At 46.0% G+C, this 22002-nt stretch overlaps 1 protein-coding gene and 1 pseudogene across 1 annotated transcript in view; one reads left to right on the forward strand and one right to left on the reverse strand.

Moving 5' to 3' along the window:
* Positions 1 to 22002, forward strand: part of ABAT (4-aminobutyrate aminotransferase) — a 76611-nt gene that overhangs the window by 41307 nt on the left and 13302 nt on the right. Inside the window, exons 3-9 of the mRNA XM_039885302.1 lie at positions 2785 to 2882; positions 4719 to 4748; positions 6387 to 6504; positions 9987 to 10036; positions 19632 to 19712; positions 20419 to 20511; positions 21493 to 21555. Of these exons, the coding sequence (XP_039741236.1) occupies positions 2785 to 2882; positions 4719 to 4748; positions 6387 to 6504; positions 9987 to 10036; positions 19632 to 19712; positions 20419 to 20511; positions 21493 to 21555 (533 nt within the window). The remainder of the gene's footprint in view (positions 1 to 2784; positions 2883 to 4718; positions 4749 to 6386; positions 6505 to 9986; positions 10037 to 19631; positions 19713 to 20418; positions 20512 to 21492; positions 21556 to 22002) is intronic.
* On the reverse strand, positions 10736 to 10854 carry LOC120620721 (uncharacterized; annotated as a pseudogene).

Consider the following 22002-nt stretch of genomic DNA (forward strand, 5'->3'; position numbering starts at 1 on the left):
ATTTCCAGCTTTGCCACTTACCAACAGTGTGAGGTGACGTTGGGCAAATTAACTGACCTTTCTGTGCTTTAATGTCTTCTTCTGTAACATGGGAATAATAATATTTACCTCCTAGGGGGTTGCGAGTGATAAATGTAGGTGATTTGTGTCAAGGGCTCAGGACAGTGCCTACCATGTTCGCCATAAGTGCTTGATAAACGGACATCTATGCTCTTGTGACTTAATAGAAGAGATCTCAGAAAAGGCTTCCTTGACCATTTAAATCTTGTTTTTTTCTCTTGTGGGTGTATGGTGTTGTATACCATCACTAAGAGAATTAAGAAGACGTTATATATCAATCATCATTGGTATTGTATTGGCATTTGTTTTTATTGGTATTTGGTTATTCTTCTCTACAAAGAGACATAGTAGGAAAAGCAGAAGTACTGGACCTAGGTTCAAATCCCGGCTCTACCATCGAACACCTATTATTTGAATACGCGTTAGCTTTGCCATCTTTCTTTTTCCGATCGCACAGTTGCCAACAAACTTGCCAGGCTCTGATTTGCTGGATCTCTGCCCAGCGGTCTTGGGTCTCTTCCATCCACACCCACAAAGACTTGGCACAGGGTGGGAACTGACAAAGTTCTCCAAACAGTCCCATCTGCCTTGCACCTGGCCGACGGCATCCCGGGCCCATGCCCTGTTGATCTCTGCTCCCAGGGGACAGTTCCCGCCCTCTCTCCACCGCCTCCCCTTCCCCCTCCCCCATCTCCCAGCTCCTGTTTACCCATGGTCTGGGCTGTGACATCCTCAGAGCTGCGGCTTCCATTGCTAACTGCCTCCATTTCTGATATTCCCACTTTCCAATCCCCAAGAACTCTCTGATTGTGACAATATCTTGTCATTCATCTTCTGGAGGAAGGAAGGGAGGACTTGGTGTTCTCCCTGGGAGGACAGCTTGCTAATTTTGAATTTTTTACTTTCCTCCTTTGCTGAAACAAAGCAAGATCAGCACCGGTTAAGAGTTATTTTTATCCAGGTTTGCATCCTTGTTTTACTCAGATCTAGTTGGACTCAGTCTTAACCAGTAGCTCCAAGTTCTGGCCAAGGAAGAAATAAACAGTTGAATGTGAAAAAAAAAAGGTGATCAGTACGTTCATTCCTTGACCTGTAGCTCTCTGCTAAGAGGATCGACTCCTTAGGAATTCCTTTTTGATTACAAGATCAAACAGAAGACATCAAACGCTGGTTTCTTCATGCCTTAAAATAAGAGTAGTGTTGGGTTTGAACTGGACTTTACATTCAAAGGGCTACGTCATTAAGTACGTTACATGATTAATTCAGAAACCTTCTTTGATATCCAAAGCAATTGTGGAAAATTAAGTATGAATTTAAATATATTTTCTAATATCATGACTTTGTATGGTTTGGCAAGGTCTGTGTGTGTGTGAGAGAGAGAGAGAGAGAGAGAGAGAGACAGACGGAGAGACAGAGACGAGTAGGTTTCTTCGCCTCTCTGAGTTTTAATTTCCTCTCCTATGTAATAGAAGGAATAACAACTCCCCCTCAGGGCTGTATAAAGATGAAATGAGATCATGTAAAGGATTTATATAAAGTGTCTAGTGATTTCCTAGTTTGATATGATTTTAGCAACCCAAGTGAAAGGACCAGCATTTCCCAACCACCAAATATGTACTAGGAAGATAAAAGATGACCAGGGACATTAAAGGGGTTTGACGGGGGTTACTGATTGTAAATCATTACACACTTCTCTTGGATTCTCCACACTGTCTTTCATCAACGAGACTTGGGTTGAGGCTGCCCTTTATGACTCAGCCACATGTTGAATTAAAAAGCCTTTCGGGGTTAGCCTGAGAACTCAAAACACCCTCTATAAGATTATTACTATGTAAAAAAATGTGAAATGACTTTCAAGCAAATGACTGATAGTGCCCAAAACTTTTCTTTAACAATAAAAAAATATATATATCTATTTGATTATTTTCTCATGGGTGACTTTTGATTGTTCCAACCAGAAGCACAACTTGGGGAAGTTGCTACTGGCATCTAGTGGGTAGAGGCCAGGGATGCGAGTAAACATCCTACAATGCACAGGATAGTCCTACAACAAAGAATTATCTGGCCCAAAGTATCAATAGTGCCATAGCTAAGAAACTCTGGTCTCTGTGTACATTTGTATGTAGATTAAATTTTTACAAAATTTGGGTGATTTTTATAATCTGATCTTTCACATAGTAATACCATGATCATCTTTCCATGTCCATAAATATTCAAAATGTCTATCCTGAAACTCTTAACAGCTGCATAATATTCTGTTTCCATGAATTGGTGGACTATGTCGTATTTCATTTAGCTACCTTCCATTGTTGGGCATTTAGATCGTTTTCTCTTTGTTGTTGTTTGAGACAATTCTGTTATGAATATTTTGAACCTACATCTTTGTGCACTGGTCCCATTATTTTCTTAGGATGAATCCTAAAATATAAGATTGTTCAGTTAAAAGGAATAGGAAGCCAGCATCAGCTTACACTCACACCAGCAGGGCATGAACATACCTGTTTGCCTACAACATCACTGGCACTGGGCTTTCCCGTTTTTAAATCTTAAGTGTTTTTGTGGTACCCAGGTCTGGCCAGACATAGTGTCCTAGGGTGATCTGGCTGGGATGGGGTTGAGGTTCTTGTATTGCCTCTGTTGGGGACATTGGGTATCTGTTAGGGCAGAATTATTCTTATTATATCTGATATCACCAGGAGTTTTCATCATCTTTGTTTACTACAGGATCCAGACACATCAGTCAGGCTGCAGCCAAAGTCGACGTTGAATTTGATTATGACGGGCCTCTGATGAAGACGGAAGTCCCAGGGCCCAGATCTCGGGTGAGTTGAGCACACCTGAGTGGTATATTTGGAAAAGAGCAAAAGGGGTCCATGAGGCAAGAACCCAGCCAGGTTTAGGAACCGTATACTTAGCTGCTTTCAGAAAGTGCATCACTAGAGATCCAGGACATTAAACTAGGCCATTGTGCCATAAGAAGTCAAAGAAGGCTTTGTAAGAGGAGATGTATCAGTTATCTGTTGCTACAATAATGCTGTGTAACAAATAATCACACAGTCTCAGTAGCATCTTCGTTAACTGGGAGTTATGGAGGCAGCTCTGTTGGGTCCATCTACACACCTGGGGAATGATTGGCCACTGGCTGATCAAGGCTAGGTTTGTCTTGGTCACTGCAGTGACCAAGTGTCTGCTCTGCTCCATGTGTCTCTCATCCTCCAGCAAGTTGGGCTGGCCTTGTTCTCAAGGTGATGGAAGAGGAGAGCATGCTATGGGCCTCTTGAGGCCCAAGCTCCACACTGGCCACCATCAATTCTGCCTCATTCTGTTGGCCAAAGCAAGTCATATGGCTGGCTGTGAGTCCAGAGTCAAGAGCAGGGGCAGAACATTCCACCAACAGTGGAAGAACATGGCAATGATATATGGCCCAGGTCACAGATAGCAAATGCCCTTGAGCTTGACTTTGAAGGATCAAAAGGAAGAATTTGCCAAAGGAATGCATTCTATTCTAGGCAAGGGGAATGGTATGTGGAGAGGCATGCAATCTGACAGAACGTGGCATGTGAAGGCATCGGGTAGCTCTGAATCCCTGGAGTAGATGCTAGTGTTAGATGGAAGAGACGTAAGTCAGTCAGATGAAGGATGTTAGAGCTTCTCAAAGATGCTACAAAATCCGCTTATAGCACATTTTGGAAGGCTGACTTACCTTGACTCTGCACCAGGATGTGCAAGCTGTTGCTACTGTTTGCACCTAAAAAATAACAGTGTAAACCTTTTTAATACAAATTAATATTTTTTCTTTGCATACTTTGCAGATTTTATCTGTTGTCATTTTTTTTAGTGTCAAAGATACCCCTTTTTATAAATCCAGAAATCTTTGTACTGGTGATTGTATTTACTGTGTTTTCTAACAAAAGGGGACGTTTTCATGAATATTTCTATTGAAGAGTGGTGCATTTTAATTTAATAGTAATGAAATACTTGGAATAATTTTTTATATTGTCATCATTAATATATTCTATTTTATGTGGAAATGCAGAATTTTAGGACACTAATTGCTAAAGTTTATTTCACATTAAATCATTTTTAGAGATGAAATCTTTTTAATATTAAAGCAAGCTAGAAAAACAAAATAAAATAATATCAATAAATAAATACATACATACATACAAAGAAAGCAAGCTGGTTTATAATTCCTAGTTTCTATATAGAATTGCACAATGATTTATGGAGTATTTGGGTTTTAATTATAAATGGGTCTTTGTGTGTAAATTTATATTTTCAGTTGATTTTATTTTTTTAATGGAGTGTTAAAGGCTTTTTTTCCCTAAATAAAAGGAGAGTCCATCCTTTTATGGACACTGGTAAATGCCTTCAGCTTAAATTTTTTTTGTTAAATATTTTAGTTCGATCGTTATCTTCCAAGTATCTAAATCTCCAGTCTGCCTGTTATAGTAGTAATTTAACTGGCAGGAGTCGTTTCCCGCCAACCATTTATATTAAGCAATTTAAAAATATTTATAATGTTCTCGACTAATTAACTGTTAAGTCATTGACATGAAGGGAGAGATAGTCCCAAGACTTGGAAAGACATGGAATATTTTAAGCGAATTTGGAGGAGTGTGTTTTTGCTATAATGTTTTTGCTCTTCTTGCCCACAGGAGTTAATGAAACAGCTGAATATAATTCAGGTAAGTGAGGACGAGATAGCATTCCTTCTGCGCTTCTCTATGACAATTTAGCCGAAAGACACAGACGCTTCCTCTGTGCTGGCTCTTTAAAAAAAAAAAAAAAAAAAAAAAATGTCACAAGACTTTTATTCCAGATCTTTTTTTTCTCATTTTCTTTGTGATTTCTTCTTTAACTCATAGGTTATTTATGTGTTGTTTCCTTTCCACATTTTGGTGGAACTTCCTAAATTTCTTCCTGTTACCGATTTCTAATTTTATTGCATCGTTGTTAGAAAACATAGTTTGCGCGATTTCAATCCTTTTAAATTTATTGGGCCTTTTTTATGGCCTAGCATATGGTGTGCCCTGGAAAATGTTCTGTATATGCTTAAGAAGGAGGTGGGTCCATCTACACGCCTGGGGAATGACTGGCCACTGGCTGGTCTAGGTTAGGCTTTTCTTGGTCGCTGCAGTGACTTGGCTCTGCTCCACGGGTCTCATCCTCCAGCAAGCTGGGCTGGGCTTGTTTTCATGGCGATGGAAGAGGAAAGCATGCTATGGGCCTCTTGAGGCCCAGGCTCCATACTGGCCACCATCACTTCTGCCTCGTTCTGTTGGCCAAATCAAGTCACATGGCCAGCTGTAAATCCAGAGTCAAGGGCAGGTCTGGGTGGAGTGTTCTATAAATGTTTATGAGATCTATAGGTTTAGAGCGTTATTTAAGTCAATTTCCTTGTTAATCTTCTGCCTAACTGTTCTTGAAAGCCATTATCTGCAGTCTCCAACTATTCTTGTAAAACTGTTTTTCCCTTCAATTCCATCCGTCTTTGCTTCATATATTTTGGGGCTCTGTTATTAGGTACTTCTATGTTTATAATTGTCGTATCTCCTTAATGGACTGACCCTTTTGTCATCATAAAATGCCTCTCTTTACCTCAGGTAACATTTTTACAGTAGATTTTGATATTCGTATGAATCATTCCGGCTTTCTTATGATTGCTGTGAGAATCATGTATCTTTTTTCATCCTTTTACTTTCAACCTATCTGTATTCTTGAATCTAAAGTACGCCACATGTTAACAGCTTGTAGTTGAATCTTTTTATTCAGTCCGACAGTTTCTGATTTTTGATTGGGCCGTTCAGTTCATCCACAGCTAATATTATTACTGCTGTGGTTATATTTACATCTTCCATTTTGCTTTCTGTTCTCTATGCCTCACATCTTTTTGTTCCTCTGTTTCTGTTTTACTTTTTTTTTTTTTTTTTTTTGCATTGAGTATCTTCTAGGGCAACATTTTCATTTCTCTCATAATTAGTATATTTTTTAAATTTTATTAATGGGTTCTCTAAGGCTCATTATATACATCTTATCGGAATCTTTCTCAGAGTTATAGCTCAACCTATTTTGTTGTGATACATGAAACACATAGAGAAAACTTCATAAAATATAAATTTAAAGCTTAATAAACTATTATAAAGCAAATCACCCATGGAATACCCTCAGGGCAAGAAATGCTCCATTGCCAGCACCCACAGAGATCCTTCAGGTGTCCATAGATTGGGCAGGTCATGGTTCATTTCACCAATTCAAAGTTAATCCTAAAAGATTGAGACTCTAGGGAGTTGCAGCAAGCCTGACTAAGTCTCTCTTTCCCCAAGAATGCAGATGCTGTGCATTTCTTCTGCAATTATGAAGAGAGCCGAGGCAATTACCTGGTCGATGTGGATGGCAACCGGATGTTGGATCTTTATTCTCAGATCTCCTCCGTCCCCATTGGTAAGAGCTGAAACTTCCTCTCTCTTAGTCGTGGCTATCCAGACGTGAGATGTCCCTTCCAGCAAGCACATCCCTCTGTGTTGCCAGACACTTCCCTCCAGGGCAAAGAAAAGGAACAAGTAATTCGTACAGGGTGTATTACTAGAGTCTTTACATGTCTCCTCTCATTTACTCCTCCCCAAAACCCTACAAGGTGAGTATATATTAATATCCCTGTTTTTGTGGATAGATAAGCAAAGCTTGGGGAGGTTTAGCAGCTTGCAGGGGAAGCATAGCCAGGATGTAAACCCAGGTCTGTGTGACCACCACATTTAATGTCAGCTGTCTTAGGTTGGGTTTCCTGGAAGAAGAGCCTGAGGCAGGGATTCTGTGCAAGTAGTTTATTGAGGGAGAGCTCTCAGAAGAAAGGGGAGGAAGGGAAACAACATAGGGCAGGGAGAAAAGCTAAAAAGGATGAGGTGTCAGCTAGAGACTAGCCATGGCCTGATCCCCCAGGGGGCTCTGGAACATACATTGCACTCCAGGGTTGGTCCCAGACTGAGGCAGAGACTCGCCTTTTTGCACCCCTATACCACCAGTCAGTCATCTCCCATTAGCTGCCAGAGGAAGGACATGTCATCTCTTCGGTAAAGTAGCTTCCATTCACCAAAGGTAATTTTCCAGAGAAGGAGGCGGCTGAAGCCATTATCAGTCACACATGCGCACAGCCCTCAGGAGAGGGACGGCCTGCCCAGTAAAGGTGACTTGGTGGGGCACCAATGGCATCTGCCTCGCCAGGCCCACCTCCCTGCCACACAGAGTGTGACTCACTGCTATCGGAGAGCACGCAGACAACTGCATAGATCGGGCTGATTTGGATGCAGTCGCTGCTATGTGCAGCTTAGATGGTTCATGCTTCTTTGCTCAGTGGCATCCTCATCACCTTCACTGGTCTGTAGGCTGAGTGTCTGATGAAGCCTGTCCCTTCGTGGATGGTGCCAGAGCGGCCCCCTGCATCCCATCAGCAGCTTCCCACTCCCAGCAGCCTGGGGCCTTTCCCCTGAGACCCCGAATTAGGTCTCCATTCCTCCCCTACAACCTATTTATTTACCATTAAGATGCAATTAGACAGTAAGTGGATGACTCATTCTTTTTGGAAAGTCTCGTCATCCAGAGGTGCCTTGGCCTTCGAAGGCGTTTTAGATGCTAAGCTCTATAAACCTCTCTCTCCATTTTGTGTCAGAGTGAAAAAGATCACATCTGGAGTCATTCTGCGTTTGGGTCCTGGCTCCACCATATATTAGCCATGAAACTGTGGGACAACGTCTTCCCAACTAACTCCTACATCCTCCCACCAGGGCTCCCTAAGTTCGAATCCACAGCCAGCGTATGCATAGGAGTTTGGGGGGCCAGGCTGGCAGCAGTCATTAAAGAGCTAGAAGTTCTAAATTTCTCTCTCTGGCCACATTTTCTCCCATACCTATAGTCTTTGGGATGATTTTTTAAAATAATAATTATTGGGAATGTATTATGTGCCTGGCATATTGCTAAGTGCATCACATATTATCTCATTAAACCCCTACTACAGTCCTACAATATTTATTGACGGGGAGCCAGCTTTCAAGAGGTTGCAGGTTTTGCCCAGCGTGTTTTTAACCAATGACTCCCGCAGATTTTAACCAATGATTCTCTCCCTCCTAAGCTTACTTCTATGATAGCAGCTTCCCAGACAGCTGCCCCTGCCCTGGCCTGCAATGTGGGGGTTCCACAGCATCGAAAGCCCAGGGGAGGGATTTTCCTGATTGGAGGGGCCGTCTCTTCTTTCATCTGTCCTTCTGAAGCGAGTAAGACAAGCTGAATCTGTGGCTTGATGAGATTTCCCTTAACTGGCTCATCTACAGAGGCAGAAAAGTCATAAACACCAGGCAGGGTGAGAAGAGTTGAGAAAAACCCACGGCGTTCCTCCCTTGAGTAATGAGCGTCTTCCAGCCTTTGGCTCAGCCTGCCTTGGATTGGCAAGGGGACAGGTGGGGACAGTGGGGGAAGACCGTTAACAACCCTCTCCCCTTAGTCCCCATACATCGCTCCCCCCTCCATGCTCCCTGCAGCAGGCAGAGTGAAGCCACAGGCTCTTCAAGTCCGTTCACTATTTTTTAATTCCGTTGAGGAGAAAATCTACCCTGGGTGATGCTTGTCTTTCATACCTGTCTACACTTGCTAATCTCTTATTCTGGAGGCGGCAGGCCCCCAGCTCAGAGCCATGAGCAAGCCTCTCGCCATAGTGATATAAAGTCTCCTTTCAAAGTAAATTTATTTAAATTAAAAAAATGAATCGATTAAAACAAAATAAGTACAAGTTATGCATGATAAAAATTGTGATACTTAAAGCGCAGGAGTTTTTCTCTTAAGTTCTAACCGCCTGCTCCAAGATTCACTGATGAGTCTTTTCTCATATGTGACCGTTTCGAGTTCTTGCCATGTCGCTGGATCTCTGCGTTATTCATTCATTCAACTAATATCTGTTGAGTCGAACAGTTGCCACTGACCTTTAGGGTCTTACAGTCTGGTCTCCTGACCTCGGTTCCTTCTACCAACGTGGCCTTCCTGCCGAATCGTTGCCAGGATTCGCAGTAATGAACAGAAAGCCTCCTACAAAAGTAGATGCTCGATAAATGAAGTCAAGTCTTCGAACCCAGGACATCTGGCTCGAGTGCTGTGCGGTTCTGTCTTGCTCCTCCCTCCTTTACGGGGAATGCTTCCATTTATTGAGCATCTACTATGTGCAGGGGCTTTCTCTTCATCAGTGCAAATCCTGGCAACAACCGATCTGCGACTGATGGACTTTACGTTGCTTTCGAGCTTGGAGATACTGAAGTGGCACAATTAAGATACATGTACACCGGTCTTTATACACATGCGTAGGATAGATTCGTAGGAGAGCAATTGCTGAATCGCAGGGTGTCCTCAACCTTGCTGTGGGACGTCAGGCCCAGGCTGGACAGGAAATGCCGCGGGACTCAGAATAAGCAAATGCGTGAAGGCAGGCCCGGGTGTGCCGGTCGCAGAGGGCAGGTTGTACCAGTCACTCACTCGGCCCCTGAGCAAACACTTGCTGAGATTTGACTCAACCAGTGGGCACTGCGGGAGAAAGCGAGGACCACATCATGCCGGCCTGGGGGAGCACTCCCAGAGCTGGTCTCGATTCGCTCTGACCTTGCATTCACTTCTTCTTATGTCTGTCTGGTCTAGTCAGGCTCAAACCTGAACCCCAGAAGCACCCAAAAAATTTGCAGAAGATTTCTGGGCAGCATCCTGAGAGATTCTGAGTCTGGGGGGTCTGGGTGGGCCCAAGAATGAGTCTTTTGTCTGCAAAGGATGAAAAGACCTTCTGGCCTAAGAAGAGAGTTGCAGGGTTGGAAAGAAGGAAAGGGGCAGGCCATGGGGGAGGGGCACGGGGACCCTCAGATGTGATGCTGGTCTCTAACCATATCCCCCATCCCCAGGTTACAGCCATCCTGCTCTCATGAAACTCGTCCAACAGCCTCAAAATGTGGTAAGTCCCCGGGTTGTTCACGGCGATTCAGGGGCTCGTCGGAGCAGCCTTTGGAAGAAGTCCATTCACTTATTCCATAAATAGTTTCTGAATACATACGATGCGCTAAGGCACTTGGAACGCAGTCGATTAACCACACGCATACGAGGAGCCATATGAAGTGCTACAGGGTGAGTCAAGCAGTGCTGTGTGGGCATAAAACAATGATAACAATCACAAATAAGAGCATCCTATACACTATATTCTCCCTTTATTGGCATAATATATACTACATTCTCCCTTTCCGTGGTTTCAGTTACCTGTGGTCCAAAAATAACAAATGGGAAATTCCAGAAATAACTCATTGGGTTTAAAGCAGGCGTGCCGTTCTGAGTAGTGTGGGGACGTCTCACGCTGTCCCACTCCATCCCACTTGGGATGTGACTCCTCCCTTTGTCCAGCTTGTCCACAGGGGTAGACGCTTCCTGCCCATTAGTCACTTAGTAGCCGTCTCAGTTATCAGATGGGCCGGTATCACAGAGCTAGGTTCAAAGAACCCTTATTTTACTTAATAATGCACATTTATGTAAATTTTATTAGAGCATATTATCATAATTGTTCTGTTTTATTTATTTATTTTTTTAGGCGAGGCAACCCTTAGTTGACCTCACAGGTTGCAAGGACCTTGTCAGCTTACAATCCCTTATTTTTTATTTTTTACGCCTACAGCACCTGGTCTTCCCAGGTGGTCTCCCGTCCAAGTACTAACCAGGCTCGACTCTGCTTAGCTTCTGAGATCAGACGGGATCGGGCTTGTTCAGGGTGGCATGGCTGTAGGCTTATTTTATTATTGTTGTTGTCAGTTCCTTACTGTGCTTAATTTAGAAATTAAACTTTATCATAGGTATAGACATATAGGAAAAAAACACAGCACAGTATATATAGAGTGCGGTACCATCCACGGTTTCAGGCATCCACTGGGGGACTTGGAACGTATTCTCCATGGATAAAGGGGGACTTCTGTATAAACACTGTGTTCGGCACTTCAGCTCTAACGTCGACAAGTCACGAGGGAGGTACCGTTGTACAGATGAGGAAACTGAGGCACAGAAAGGTTAAATATTTGTTCAAGGGCACACAGCCAGAAGAGGTGCCAGAAATAAAACCCACAGGAACGGGGCTATCCGGGCATGGAGGGGCTGACGGTAGGGCAGAGTCCCCAGGGAAGTGATATTTGAGCGGAGCTCTGAAGGAGGGGACGATGTGAAGGAGGGAGAGAGTGGGAAGGAGAGCAGCAGCGCGAGAGATGAACAGAACAGGACAGTGAAGCGGGAGCAGAGAGAGCTGGGAGGGACGCAGGCAGGCCTGATGGCATCCGGTGTTAGATGCCGCGTATACCAGGGTTTCCCAGCCTCGGCACTGGTGACGGTGAGCGCCAGAGCATCCTCTGTGGTGGGGAGCATCCTGTGCACTGCAGGACGTGTAGCAGCCTCCCTGGCCTCTAGCTACCCGACGCCAGTAGCACCCCTCCCCACCCCGAAACCATGAGAACCAAACATGTCTGCAGACATCGTCAAGTGGCCTCTGGGGGTAGAGTCCCCCCCTCCCCCCCGGTGAGAGCCCCTGCAGAGAAGGCTCCCATTTCTCTCATGAGAGTGGTGGAAAGCCTCGGACACGACACACGTGGATGTCCTAAGTGCATCGCTCAGTGCATCTTCCTAAGTCAAACAGCGTTTCTCGACTTTTTTTCCATTATCTCTTCCTAAAGGAGACTTTTTAGACATTATTTTCCTACTTGTTCCCCCATCTCACTGTGTGTTAGTTTCCTATTGCTGCCGGCACCAATCACCACCAGCTCAGTGGTTTAAAACAACACTCACTGACTGGCTCGCGGATTTTGTGGGTCAGGAAACTGTGGGCTCGGCCGAGCGCTCCGCTGAGGGTCTCAGAAAGCTGAAACCGGCCCCTAGCTAGAAGCTGGAAGGGAGAATCTGCTTTGGGGCTCAGTTAGGTTGTTGGCAGAATTTATTTCATTCTCACTGTTTCCATGAGGTCGCTCCATCTCCCTGCCAGCAAACCCCGTCCAGCCCATCTCCCTGTCTTCCTCCCGTTTCTGCTCTTAGCAAAGGACTCGTGTGGTTACACTAAGCCCACCCAGAATATCCAGAATTTGTCTCCCTATCTGAACCGATTAGGAATCTTAATTATATCTGCAGAGCCCCTTTTGCCCTGTAACATATTCACAGTCTTGAGGGTGAGGCTGTGGCACCTTCCTGGGGGCGCATACGTGCGCCGACAACACACCTATACAATATGGCAAACGTATATACGATATGGGATATATGTGCCATGTAGCTGCCTGTGCTCTCTCTACATCAAGGTGGGGTGTTGAGAATTAGAAACGGTCCCCACAACGTGCCTCTACTCAGTTGTTTCCCCCAGACCACGTTAGGTGGACCAAGCCCCTTATTCTAACAGCACAGGTGCCGTTTCTTTCATTCTTCGTTGGCGCGTAACTGGACCCTGCGTGAGGCCTCCATCGTGTCTGGCTCACGCACTCACAGCCCGTCTGCGGGACTCGTCCTTGTGGGGAGCCGCCCATCATCCCTTCCCGGGGCGTAGAGCGTGCCAGTGTGAACACGCTGCGGTTCGTTTATCCGTTCCAATCGGGTCGTTTTACACGAAGACCGCGGCCCGGGACGCTCACCGACGCAGTCGCGGTTTCCGTGGTGACGAGGCACGGAGTGGGGCTGCGGGCCGTGCCGTGCACACAGTCAGCTTCCAAGCTGGTAGCCGGAATCCACTCCCCCAGCACCGTGTGCGAGTGCAGGTTGCTCCACATCCTCGCGGACGCCGAGCGTCGTGGGTGGCGTGGGGGCGGGGGGGGCCTTTCGTTTTCCCAGAGAGTGACATACATGTTCTCGCATGACAAGGAGTGTGATTCTCCGCCCCGCCCCGCCCCCCCAAAAAAAAATCGAAGAAAGGCGAAGGAAGGCAGAGAACCCAACTCCATTAGGGACCGACTCATGCCGTCAAACCGTCTCCCCTTTTGGCGCCCCGAGGGGGAGACAGTAGGAAAGAACCAATGGGTGCGCCCCGCCTGGGGCATAGGGGCATGGGGACATGGGACGTTTCCAGTGGGTGCGCCCCGCCTGGGGCGTGGGCGAGGGGCGTGGGGACGTTTCTCCGCTCTGATTAGCGGACAAGTCCAGGGGCCGCTGGAGGACTCCTGAGGGCGTCGGGCGCGCAGCTCGGCCAGTGTTTACGTTCAAAGCCCGACTTTGTTTCCAAACGCTGTGCAGATCCCAGATGCCTCAGCAGTTGGTGCCGGAAAAAAACGTGTCAACAAACATGCCACACACATTTGCAGTGTCAGCTGCCTCAGGAGGCAGAATCGTCCCCAACAACACATGACTTCGAGGCCCAGGGATTCTGATTTTGAGGGCGGCCCTGCCTCCACTGCCCCTGCCAGGAACCCGGACGCCCCCCTCGCCTCTAACCTCTCACCTCTCACCTCTCACCTCTCAGCCAGTCAGAACCAGCCCTAGCTCTGCATCTGCCACTTAGTTTCCCAGCGACCCCTCTCAATTCTCCCCCTCCCCCCACCCCATGCCATTCTCATCTTCTCCAAATCGCGCTGTGCGGGGAACCCTCTACCCCGGTACCCACTGCCTCAGGATGCACCCCGAACTCCTCCACTTCAAGGGCAAAGCCGTTTGAGATCTGCCTCCTGCTTTTCAGCCTTGTTTCTTGACATTTGTTTATTTACTAATTATTGATCGAGCACTTACTGTGTGCTGGGCGCTGTTGACGGTGCTGGGCGCTGTTGACGGTGCTGGGATCAGATGGTAACAGTCTAGATTACAATTTAGAACGGTCTAGATCAGTTCAGATAACAGACTGGGTCACAGACTGGTCAGTCTGTGCTGACATTCTGCAGAGGACTGGGTTTGGGGCAGGGAGACTGGCACAGTCTCAGAGAGGTAGCAGCTAACTACCCTCCACTCAGCGGGTACATCCGGGGCACCAGGCCGAGGGACCGTCAACTGACATGGGAGGGGGCAGGGAGCAGGTGTTCCAAACTCAGCTGGAGGTGCGCTGCGCTGATGGTTATGGTGTTTTACCTGTCCTGGGCAGGTTTCTGCCAAGTCACCAAAATCCTGAGAAGGGACTGATCAACCCTTTTATAGCCCAAAAACATCACCCTGAAACTCCCACACAATTACTTCACACGGCTGCAAAAAAACGAAGCCATTTCTTCTGGATCCAATATCTGAGCTCCAGTTACAATGTCACCAGGGCCACCTCATTTAAAGCCCGCCAGTTATACAATGAGTATTGGGCATTGCACAGTCACATTGCAATGAAAGATGAGAGCAATCTGACATCTGGACACCTGGGACTGGCGTAGGGCAGCCTCCTGGTCAGGTAAGACACATGCCATCCCTGTGACCTCCAGGCCTGTCCACCTGCCTGACTGTCCAAGACTGAACACCTGCCTCATCTGTGTGCTGCGTCGTCTCGTTGGCTCCTTATGAGCACCCAGGTAGGGGTCTCTATTTTGGCAGATGAAGACCCTGAAGTCCAGAGAGGTTAAGTAACTTACTCCAGGTTTGACAGCCGCTTAAACCAAAGCCCATTCTCTTCACGCTGCACTTTAGGGCTGCTGAGTCTGACAGCAAGGATTCATGAAACCTGTCCTCATTTAATTCTGCCACCCAATGTCCTAGATATCGTCTGTTCCTAATGTCACGCTTTGTCGAACAGGAACATCACCCACACATCTTCCCTGGGCCCAGATAGGCAATCAAGCTGCCAGCCAGCCCAGCCGTCCCCAGTGTGAGCCGCTTGCCCTGCTGCTAGTGATGGCAGTTCCCCTCTACCCTAATCTCATGATGGGCTTGATTTCTTAGGAGCCCCACTCAGCTGAGAGTCAAGAGGAAACGCCCCCTGGTACCCCCGCTGGCCACCCAAGGTCTCCAGCTTGCACTGAGCGAACTCGTGTCCATCATCAATAGTATCGGGCAGAGGCTGCCTTCAGTGTCTGGCAGGGAAGGGAATCTGAAGTCAGCAAACCTGGGTTTGGGTCTTGGTTCCGTCCTTTCCCATCTGTGTGATTGAGGCCAGTTGCTTGATTTCTCTGGTCCTCATTTGCCTCGACTCTGCAGTGAGGAAGTGCCACGGTCCAGCCACGACAGGATCCAGGGGGCCCCGAAGGTGGGCAAGGCGTCGGCGTGGGAGACAGTCGACTACACAACTCAGAGGCGGTGTGACACTGTTCCGTTTTATTGAGATTTGAGTACAACTTTTATACTTTCTATTTTGGCATTTGATTATACGTTGTGGTTAAGGTAGCAGGGAGTTAAATTTCTGTGGTTAGGCGAAGCAGAAAAATCTTATAGAGTATATTATTATTAATATTCATGATTAACTAGTACATTTTTCTCTCAATCATTAGAACAGAACTACCTGATGGAACAATCTAAACTTTCAATTCTTATATCTATTACGTAAGATACAGTTTGATTTAAGTAAAGGTGATAGATAGATGTATTCATAACAGCAAGCATTGGCTTGTGGGCAGACATTGTTCTTCTTTCTGCCTGAAGAAATCTTTTAAATGCTATTTGATTTATGCTATATCTAAAGTTCAAGCTGAACCTTTCTCATAGCTGTTCAAAAGTTTCCTTGGTGCAGTAATGAGGAAAATATTTATAAAAATCAGTTTTACAAAGCTGCTTTCATAAGCTAAGTTTCTGTTCCTTTGTTTTTTAAGCACCAAGGAGGTCCTGACCTAGCCAGCCTTTCTATGAAACTTAAACTACTATAAGGCACATGAATTCCATCTTTATTCACTATATGTATACTATCTTTATTATAAGCTCCTGTATAAGGCAAAGGAAGATCAGGTAATCCTTTCATACTATTAGCCCCCTCAGGTGGATACCAGAGTTTTCTATTTATCCACTAGGCCACAAAAGGAGGCCCTTCCATAGTAGGCACAGGCTTATGAGTAAATTTCTTATCCTTTACTAATTTTTCTACTAACTGCGTGGGAACAGGAGTATAAACTGGTTCCAGTAATTCAGCTTGTTATAATTTATTCATAACATCTTTAAGAGGCGCATCAAAAGGAATTTCCCTTAATAATTGTTCAAATAAAGGGTTTACGCATTCTGGACACGTCAGGGTGACTAGAGCTGATTCCATACTCAGGGAATTTACTATGTTTTCCTCAGAGCCAATTTTGAGGAAATCCATTTGTATAGCGTCTACACTTACTAGAATTTGTGCTACCCAAATTCCCCCTATTCATAGGATCGTTTCTAAGAAACCAATTATCCCTAAACACATGCCACGTCCTCATTCTTGACGATGCATTCCTTGAAGCCTCTGTCCCCATCTCCGGACCTTGTCACGCAGTAGGGTAGAAAGAGGACACGGCAAGGAAGGCTAGCATCACCCCCACTACTTATCCAGTGTGAACCTGCCACCATGTCCAGCAGTCAGAGCCAAGTTCTCAAGCCACTAACAGGCTGAGTTCTGGGGCCCGCCTATGCAATGAGGCCACTATTCGGGTTTGCATTGAGTTAAATCCGTCGATTGTGTCTGAGAGAGACGTACCCAAATCCCAGACTCGTCCAATCCTCCCCTTTTTTTAAATTAAATGTTTTTATTTTTGACTAATCTTAGATTTACATACAAGTTGTAAATACAGTTCCCATTTACCTTTCACCCAGTTCATCCCAATGTCGACACATAAAGGGTTTATGCATTCTGGACACGTCAGGGTGACATGGTACCCTTGTCAAAACTAAGAAAGTAACGTTGCTGCATTGCATCCTTCAGACTTCATTCAGATTTCCCCAGTATTCCCGCTCATGTTCATTTTTTTGTTATTGTTCCAGGATCCAATCCAGGATGTCACATTGCGTCTAGTACAATCCCTTTTAATAACGCAAGCCCAATCCCTGGCGATCACACTGTTTATCCACTGTGCAGGTCCCTCCCAGACACTTCCCAATCCATCCAGAGGGACGGGCTGGACCTCAAGGGACGGGACAGCTGTGCTCTTTTTCCATCTGCATTTCCATCTGCATTTTCTATGATGGTGGACACATGTCACTATATATTTGTCACAACCCATAAGATGTATCACGCCAAGAGCGAACCCTGATGTGAAATTGTAACCTTCTTTTTGCTAGCCACGTAACATCAACATCGCCTTGAGTTAAAGTGCTAACGTTTACCTAACCCGATATTGGCATTTAGAGCGTTGCTTCTTTTTGTTGTTATAAATATGGCTACATGAATAATTAAATGCATAGCCTTTGTTCACATTTGAAACAGTTTCTTTGGAGGAGGTCTAGAAGTGAGATTGCCAGATTAGAGTATTAATGGTTGAAACCACTACCACGGTTGAAACTTCTACTGTGGTCCGTGTCCTTCCAGATATTTCTACCGTGGTCCGCGTCCTTTCGGAATTGGAATGTTATCTTTAGGGAAAGTATTTGAGGCCAAGCCAGTGGGGAGATCTGGGATCATTGGCCCTGTTCATGTGTCTCCAATCCTGTCATGTGGGCAACTAGCATCCATGCCTGTGTTTTGAAACCGGCAAGGCATGGGGCTGGTTTTGTTCAAGAATGCAGCTGCATGAGCATGTGACTGTCCCTCCACCTGAGACTGTTTTAAAATAATTTTGGCCAGCATTTTAAAGCAGGGGGATTTCTCATTAAAATCTGCATTTCTCTTTTCTTTTGAAACTTGGAGATACTGGCTCCCTCTGCCTGCGTCTGTAGTCACAGGGCAGGGCTGACTGACTTGTGGACAAGCAAGTTCTTAGCAACCACCATGCCCCCTCATTTCCTGAGTGTCGGAAGCGAGTGTCTATTTAGCATCAGGCTTGCGCTATTGATTTCCTTGCAGAGGGAAATACTTCTCTGGACCCATGTCTATCGAAATCAGGGGGGAGAATCAACAGAGAGAGTCAAGTAATTTTTCTAACTTCGCTTTTCTCATATTCAGCTCATCCTGTTTATCTAGCCAGCTCCTCATCACATTGCTCTCCTAAGCCCTGTTCACTCAGAAATTCTAGAGCTGCTACTGCCTCTTAATGCCCTTTTTCCCATTTTTTTTAAATTAAAGTATAACTTACATGCAGTAAAATTCATTCTTTGTAGTATATCATTGTGTGAATTTTGCCAAATACAGTCACATAGTCATTTCAAAATCCAGACACATTTGCACATATTCATAGCAGCACTATTCAGAAAAGCCAAACTCTGAAGCTGCCCGGTAGTCCATTGATGAATGAATGGATAAACAAACTGGTATAGCCATACAATGGAATATTATGCAGCCTTAAAAAGGAAGGAACTTCTGTCACATGCTACAACATGGATGAACCTGGAGGACATCGTGCTAAATGAAATAAGCCAGACACAAAAGGACATATAAATATGATTCCACTTATATGAGGTTCCTTGAGTCGTCAAATTCAGAGACAGAAAATAGCATGATGGTTGCCAGGGGCTGGGAGAGAAGGAATGGGGAGTTAGTGTCTTATGGATACAGAGTTTCAGTTTTGCAAGATAAAAACAGTTCTGGAGATGATGGACGGTGGTGATGGTTACATAACAGTGTGAATATACTCAAAACTACTGAACTGTACACTTAGAACTAGTTAAGATGGTAAATTTTATGTTATGTTTCTCTTACCACATTTTTAAAATCCAGACATGGTACAATTCATCACCTCAAACATTCTCCCGAGCCCAGCCCCTGGCAACCGTGAGCTGTTTTCTGTCCCTATAGTTTTGCCGTATAAATGGAACCATACTGTGTGTAACCCTTTGATATTTCCTCTTTCACTCAGTACCATGACTTTGAGATTTTTTTCCCCTTGTTTTTCTTACCCTTACGTGTGTCAATAAATTGTTCCTTTTTATTGCTGAGTAGTATTCCATGGTATGCATGTATTTATCAGTTTATTTATCCTCTCCCCCGTGGGGGGACATTTGAGTTGTTTTCAGATTTGGGCAAATAAAAATAAAAGCCACTATAAACATTCACATCCATTCACGTCTTTGTTTCACTTGGATAAATACCGAGGAATGGGATCACTGGGTCGTAGGATGCGTGTGTGTTTAACACGAAGAGAAACTGCCACACTTCCTTTCAAAGTGGCTGCCCCCTGTTACCTTCCCACCAGCTGCGAATCAGAGTTCTAGATGCTCCACATCCTCGTCAGTGCTTGCTATTTTTATTTTTATTTTTTTTTTAAGCATACGGATGGGGTTTCTTTAAATGATAGATTCACAGGAAGTTGCAAAAAATAGTCCAAATAGATCCTGTGTACCCTTCGCCCAGTTTTTCCCAGCGGTAGCATCTCGTCTTAACTATAGAACCATGTCACAACCAAGACGTTGCCACTTCTCCTGCAAACCCAGAGCGATCCTAGTGGATGTCTCTAAAAGTGCTGAGAAACCTGTCATTCCAGCACCAACCGAGCACCATCAGCCTGTTGGACTTCACCTCCCTGTGAACGGCGGGCTTGGCGGGCAGGGAGCTGGGTCAGCCCGCGAAGTCACTGTTTGCCTCCTGGCCTTTCTTGCAGAGCACGTTCATCAACAGACCTGCCCTGGGTATCCTGCCTCCAGAGAACTTTGTAGAGAAGCTGCGGGAGTCCCTGATCTCGGTGAGTCCGTGGGAACAATCCCCCCACTGTGCTGCTAGGACCCACCTCTGCCTTCCTGTCTTCCTGCCTTCCCGCCCCCGCCCTGCCGCCCCTGCAGGAAAGGCTGTTCTCATCTCTTGCAGGCGGCACCAGCTGGGGAAGAACAAGGCTGAGATCCATAACGATAAAGAATGGGGTGTTCCTACGTCACTCTTACTCTTTGTGCCGTTTCTTTCACGAAGAGTGTTTTTACTTGTCCTTTTGAAGACAGGAAGGGGTTCCTTGTGTGCAGGAAAAAGGGAACTCAGGAGAAATTAGTATTTGTCCCATGACAGGAGGCTTGCATATGTTATTCAACCCGCCCCCAACGTTTCCATTTCAGTTGTTACAATGATTAAAATCATTCAGAACCTCAACTTCCCACCTGCAAAATGTGGATGTCTCAAGCGGTGGCAGTTGCATCAGGAGAGACAGACTGGGCTTTCCTTTGCCCTTTTTTCCTGTCCTCCCTCCAGCCTCGGGGCTTCTGGGCTCCTCCGCCACCCCTGGATGAGCCCGAGTCCACTCTCCCAGGCCAACTGCTTCTGGGACATCTCTGGTTCCCTCCCAGTCTCCCTCTGCTGCCCACAGCTCCCAAGGCCAGCTTGCAGCCCACAGAGGCACCACGCCAGCTGAGGGAGGCAGACTCGAGATGAAACTGAGCCCACAGCTGTTCCTCTCCCTGCAGGTGGCTCCCAAAGGGATGTCCCAGCTCATAACCATGGCCTGCGGCTCCTGCTCCAATGAAAACGCCTTCAAGACCATCTTCATGTGGTACCGGGTGAGATTTGGGGCATGAACACACACACAGGCTCCCCAGCACCCAGCCACAGACTCACCCCTTGTCTCACTATTCATCCCAGCTGGCCAGAGTATTGGACATCAGTGACCATGCTCAAAACCCAGAGAGGGCCACTGCCCGGATGGGGCTTTCCAAACATCCTAGTGGGGTATGGTGCAGAGAGCCGAGGCTTTGGCACCAAACTTCCTCCGTATAATTACACTATTTTACCTGGACTAACACATACCATCTCAGCAGATCTCAGTGGTTGCTGCTAACAGAAAAGTAATGTACCCTGTGTATTCTATTTATTTTGTTAGAAGCACAATTAACAATCTCATGCTTTAGTACATAAGTGTAATGATCATGTCGCACGTACTCAGAGAGAGTGAGGAGGCTTTGACCAGAAATAAAATAACAGAGATTTGTTGAAGGGTCTTAAGGTTGACACTCCAGAAACACTACTAGGCAATACCCAGAGTGTCTGAAGGAGAAAGAAAAGTTTGGGACTTTCATGGTAATAAGTACATTCTTCAGAAGGGTCAGTTCTGCATTCTTAGCTCCTGGATTGGTCCAAGAAGGTAACTGTCAGGTGTCCGGTGGTCTAGACAAGGGAACCTGTTCTTCTTGAGGTCATTCTGGAGGTTTGATGTGTATCCAGGCTCTGACACACAGCAGCCGCACTGATGTACGTCTAGGCATTGACAGGGGACTGGGAAGTTCAAAAGTTTAAGTTCCCAGACTCAGTTATAACAAGAATAACCATTTCCTCAAGCCTCAGCCCACTTGGAGTTGATAACTGAGCAGCTTGACCACAGCGACTCCATTTTATTTCTTCACTCTGTTCCTCAGTCAACACCTGAGATCAGCTCTTGAGTGAGCATTCTCCAGTGGTCCGGGCTAACTGTGGGTTTGAGTGGAAGTAGAAGCCCCTCAGACCCCAGAACGTCTCTGAGATTTTGTTCTGTTTTGTTTCGTCAGAGCAAGGAAAGGGGTCAAACAGGTTTCTCCAAAGAGGAGCTGGAGACATGCATGGTCAACCAGGTAAGTGGAGCTGCCAAAAGCCCCCGCTCAGGCTGACGTGAGCTGGCAGACCCTGCCCTTCTCAGCGCAGGCTGCCATAACAGATACCATAGACTGGGGGCCGGAAGTCCAAGGTCAAGGTGCCAGCTGCTTTGGCTCCCCGGGGCAGGCTGTCTTCCTGGCTGCAGATGGCCACCTTCTCAGCGTGTCTGAGAGAGAGGGAGAGCAAGCAAGTTCTCTCGTGCTTCTTTTTGTGAAGACACTAATCCCATTGGGGGGCCTCCCTCATGACCTTAGCCAACCCTGGTCACCTGCTTAAGGCCTTGTGTTCAGATTCCATCACATGGAGGGTTAGTTAGGCTTCAATATACAAATCTGGGGGGACACAAACATTCGGTCCCCAACAAGAGGTCTCCAAGCATTCCGACTCCCTAGTCCCTTCCTGGGCATCGAGGCCGAGTGGGGCTC

The sequence above is a fragment of the Pteropus medius genome, unplaced genomic scaffold, assembly GCF_902729225.1.
Source record: "Pteropus medius unplaced genomic scaffold, Ma_sr-lr_union100, whole genome shotgun sequence".
Taxonomy (NCBI): Eukaryota; Metazoa; Chordata; class Mammalia; order Chiroptera; family Pteropodidae; genus Pteropus; species Pteropus medius.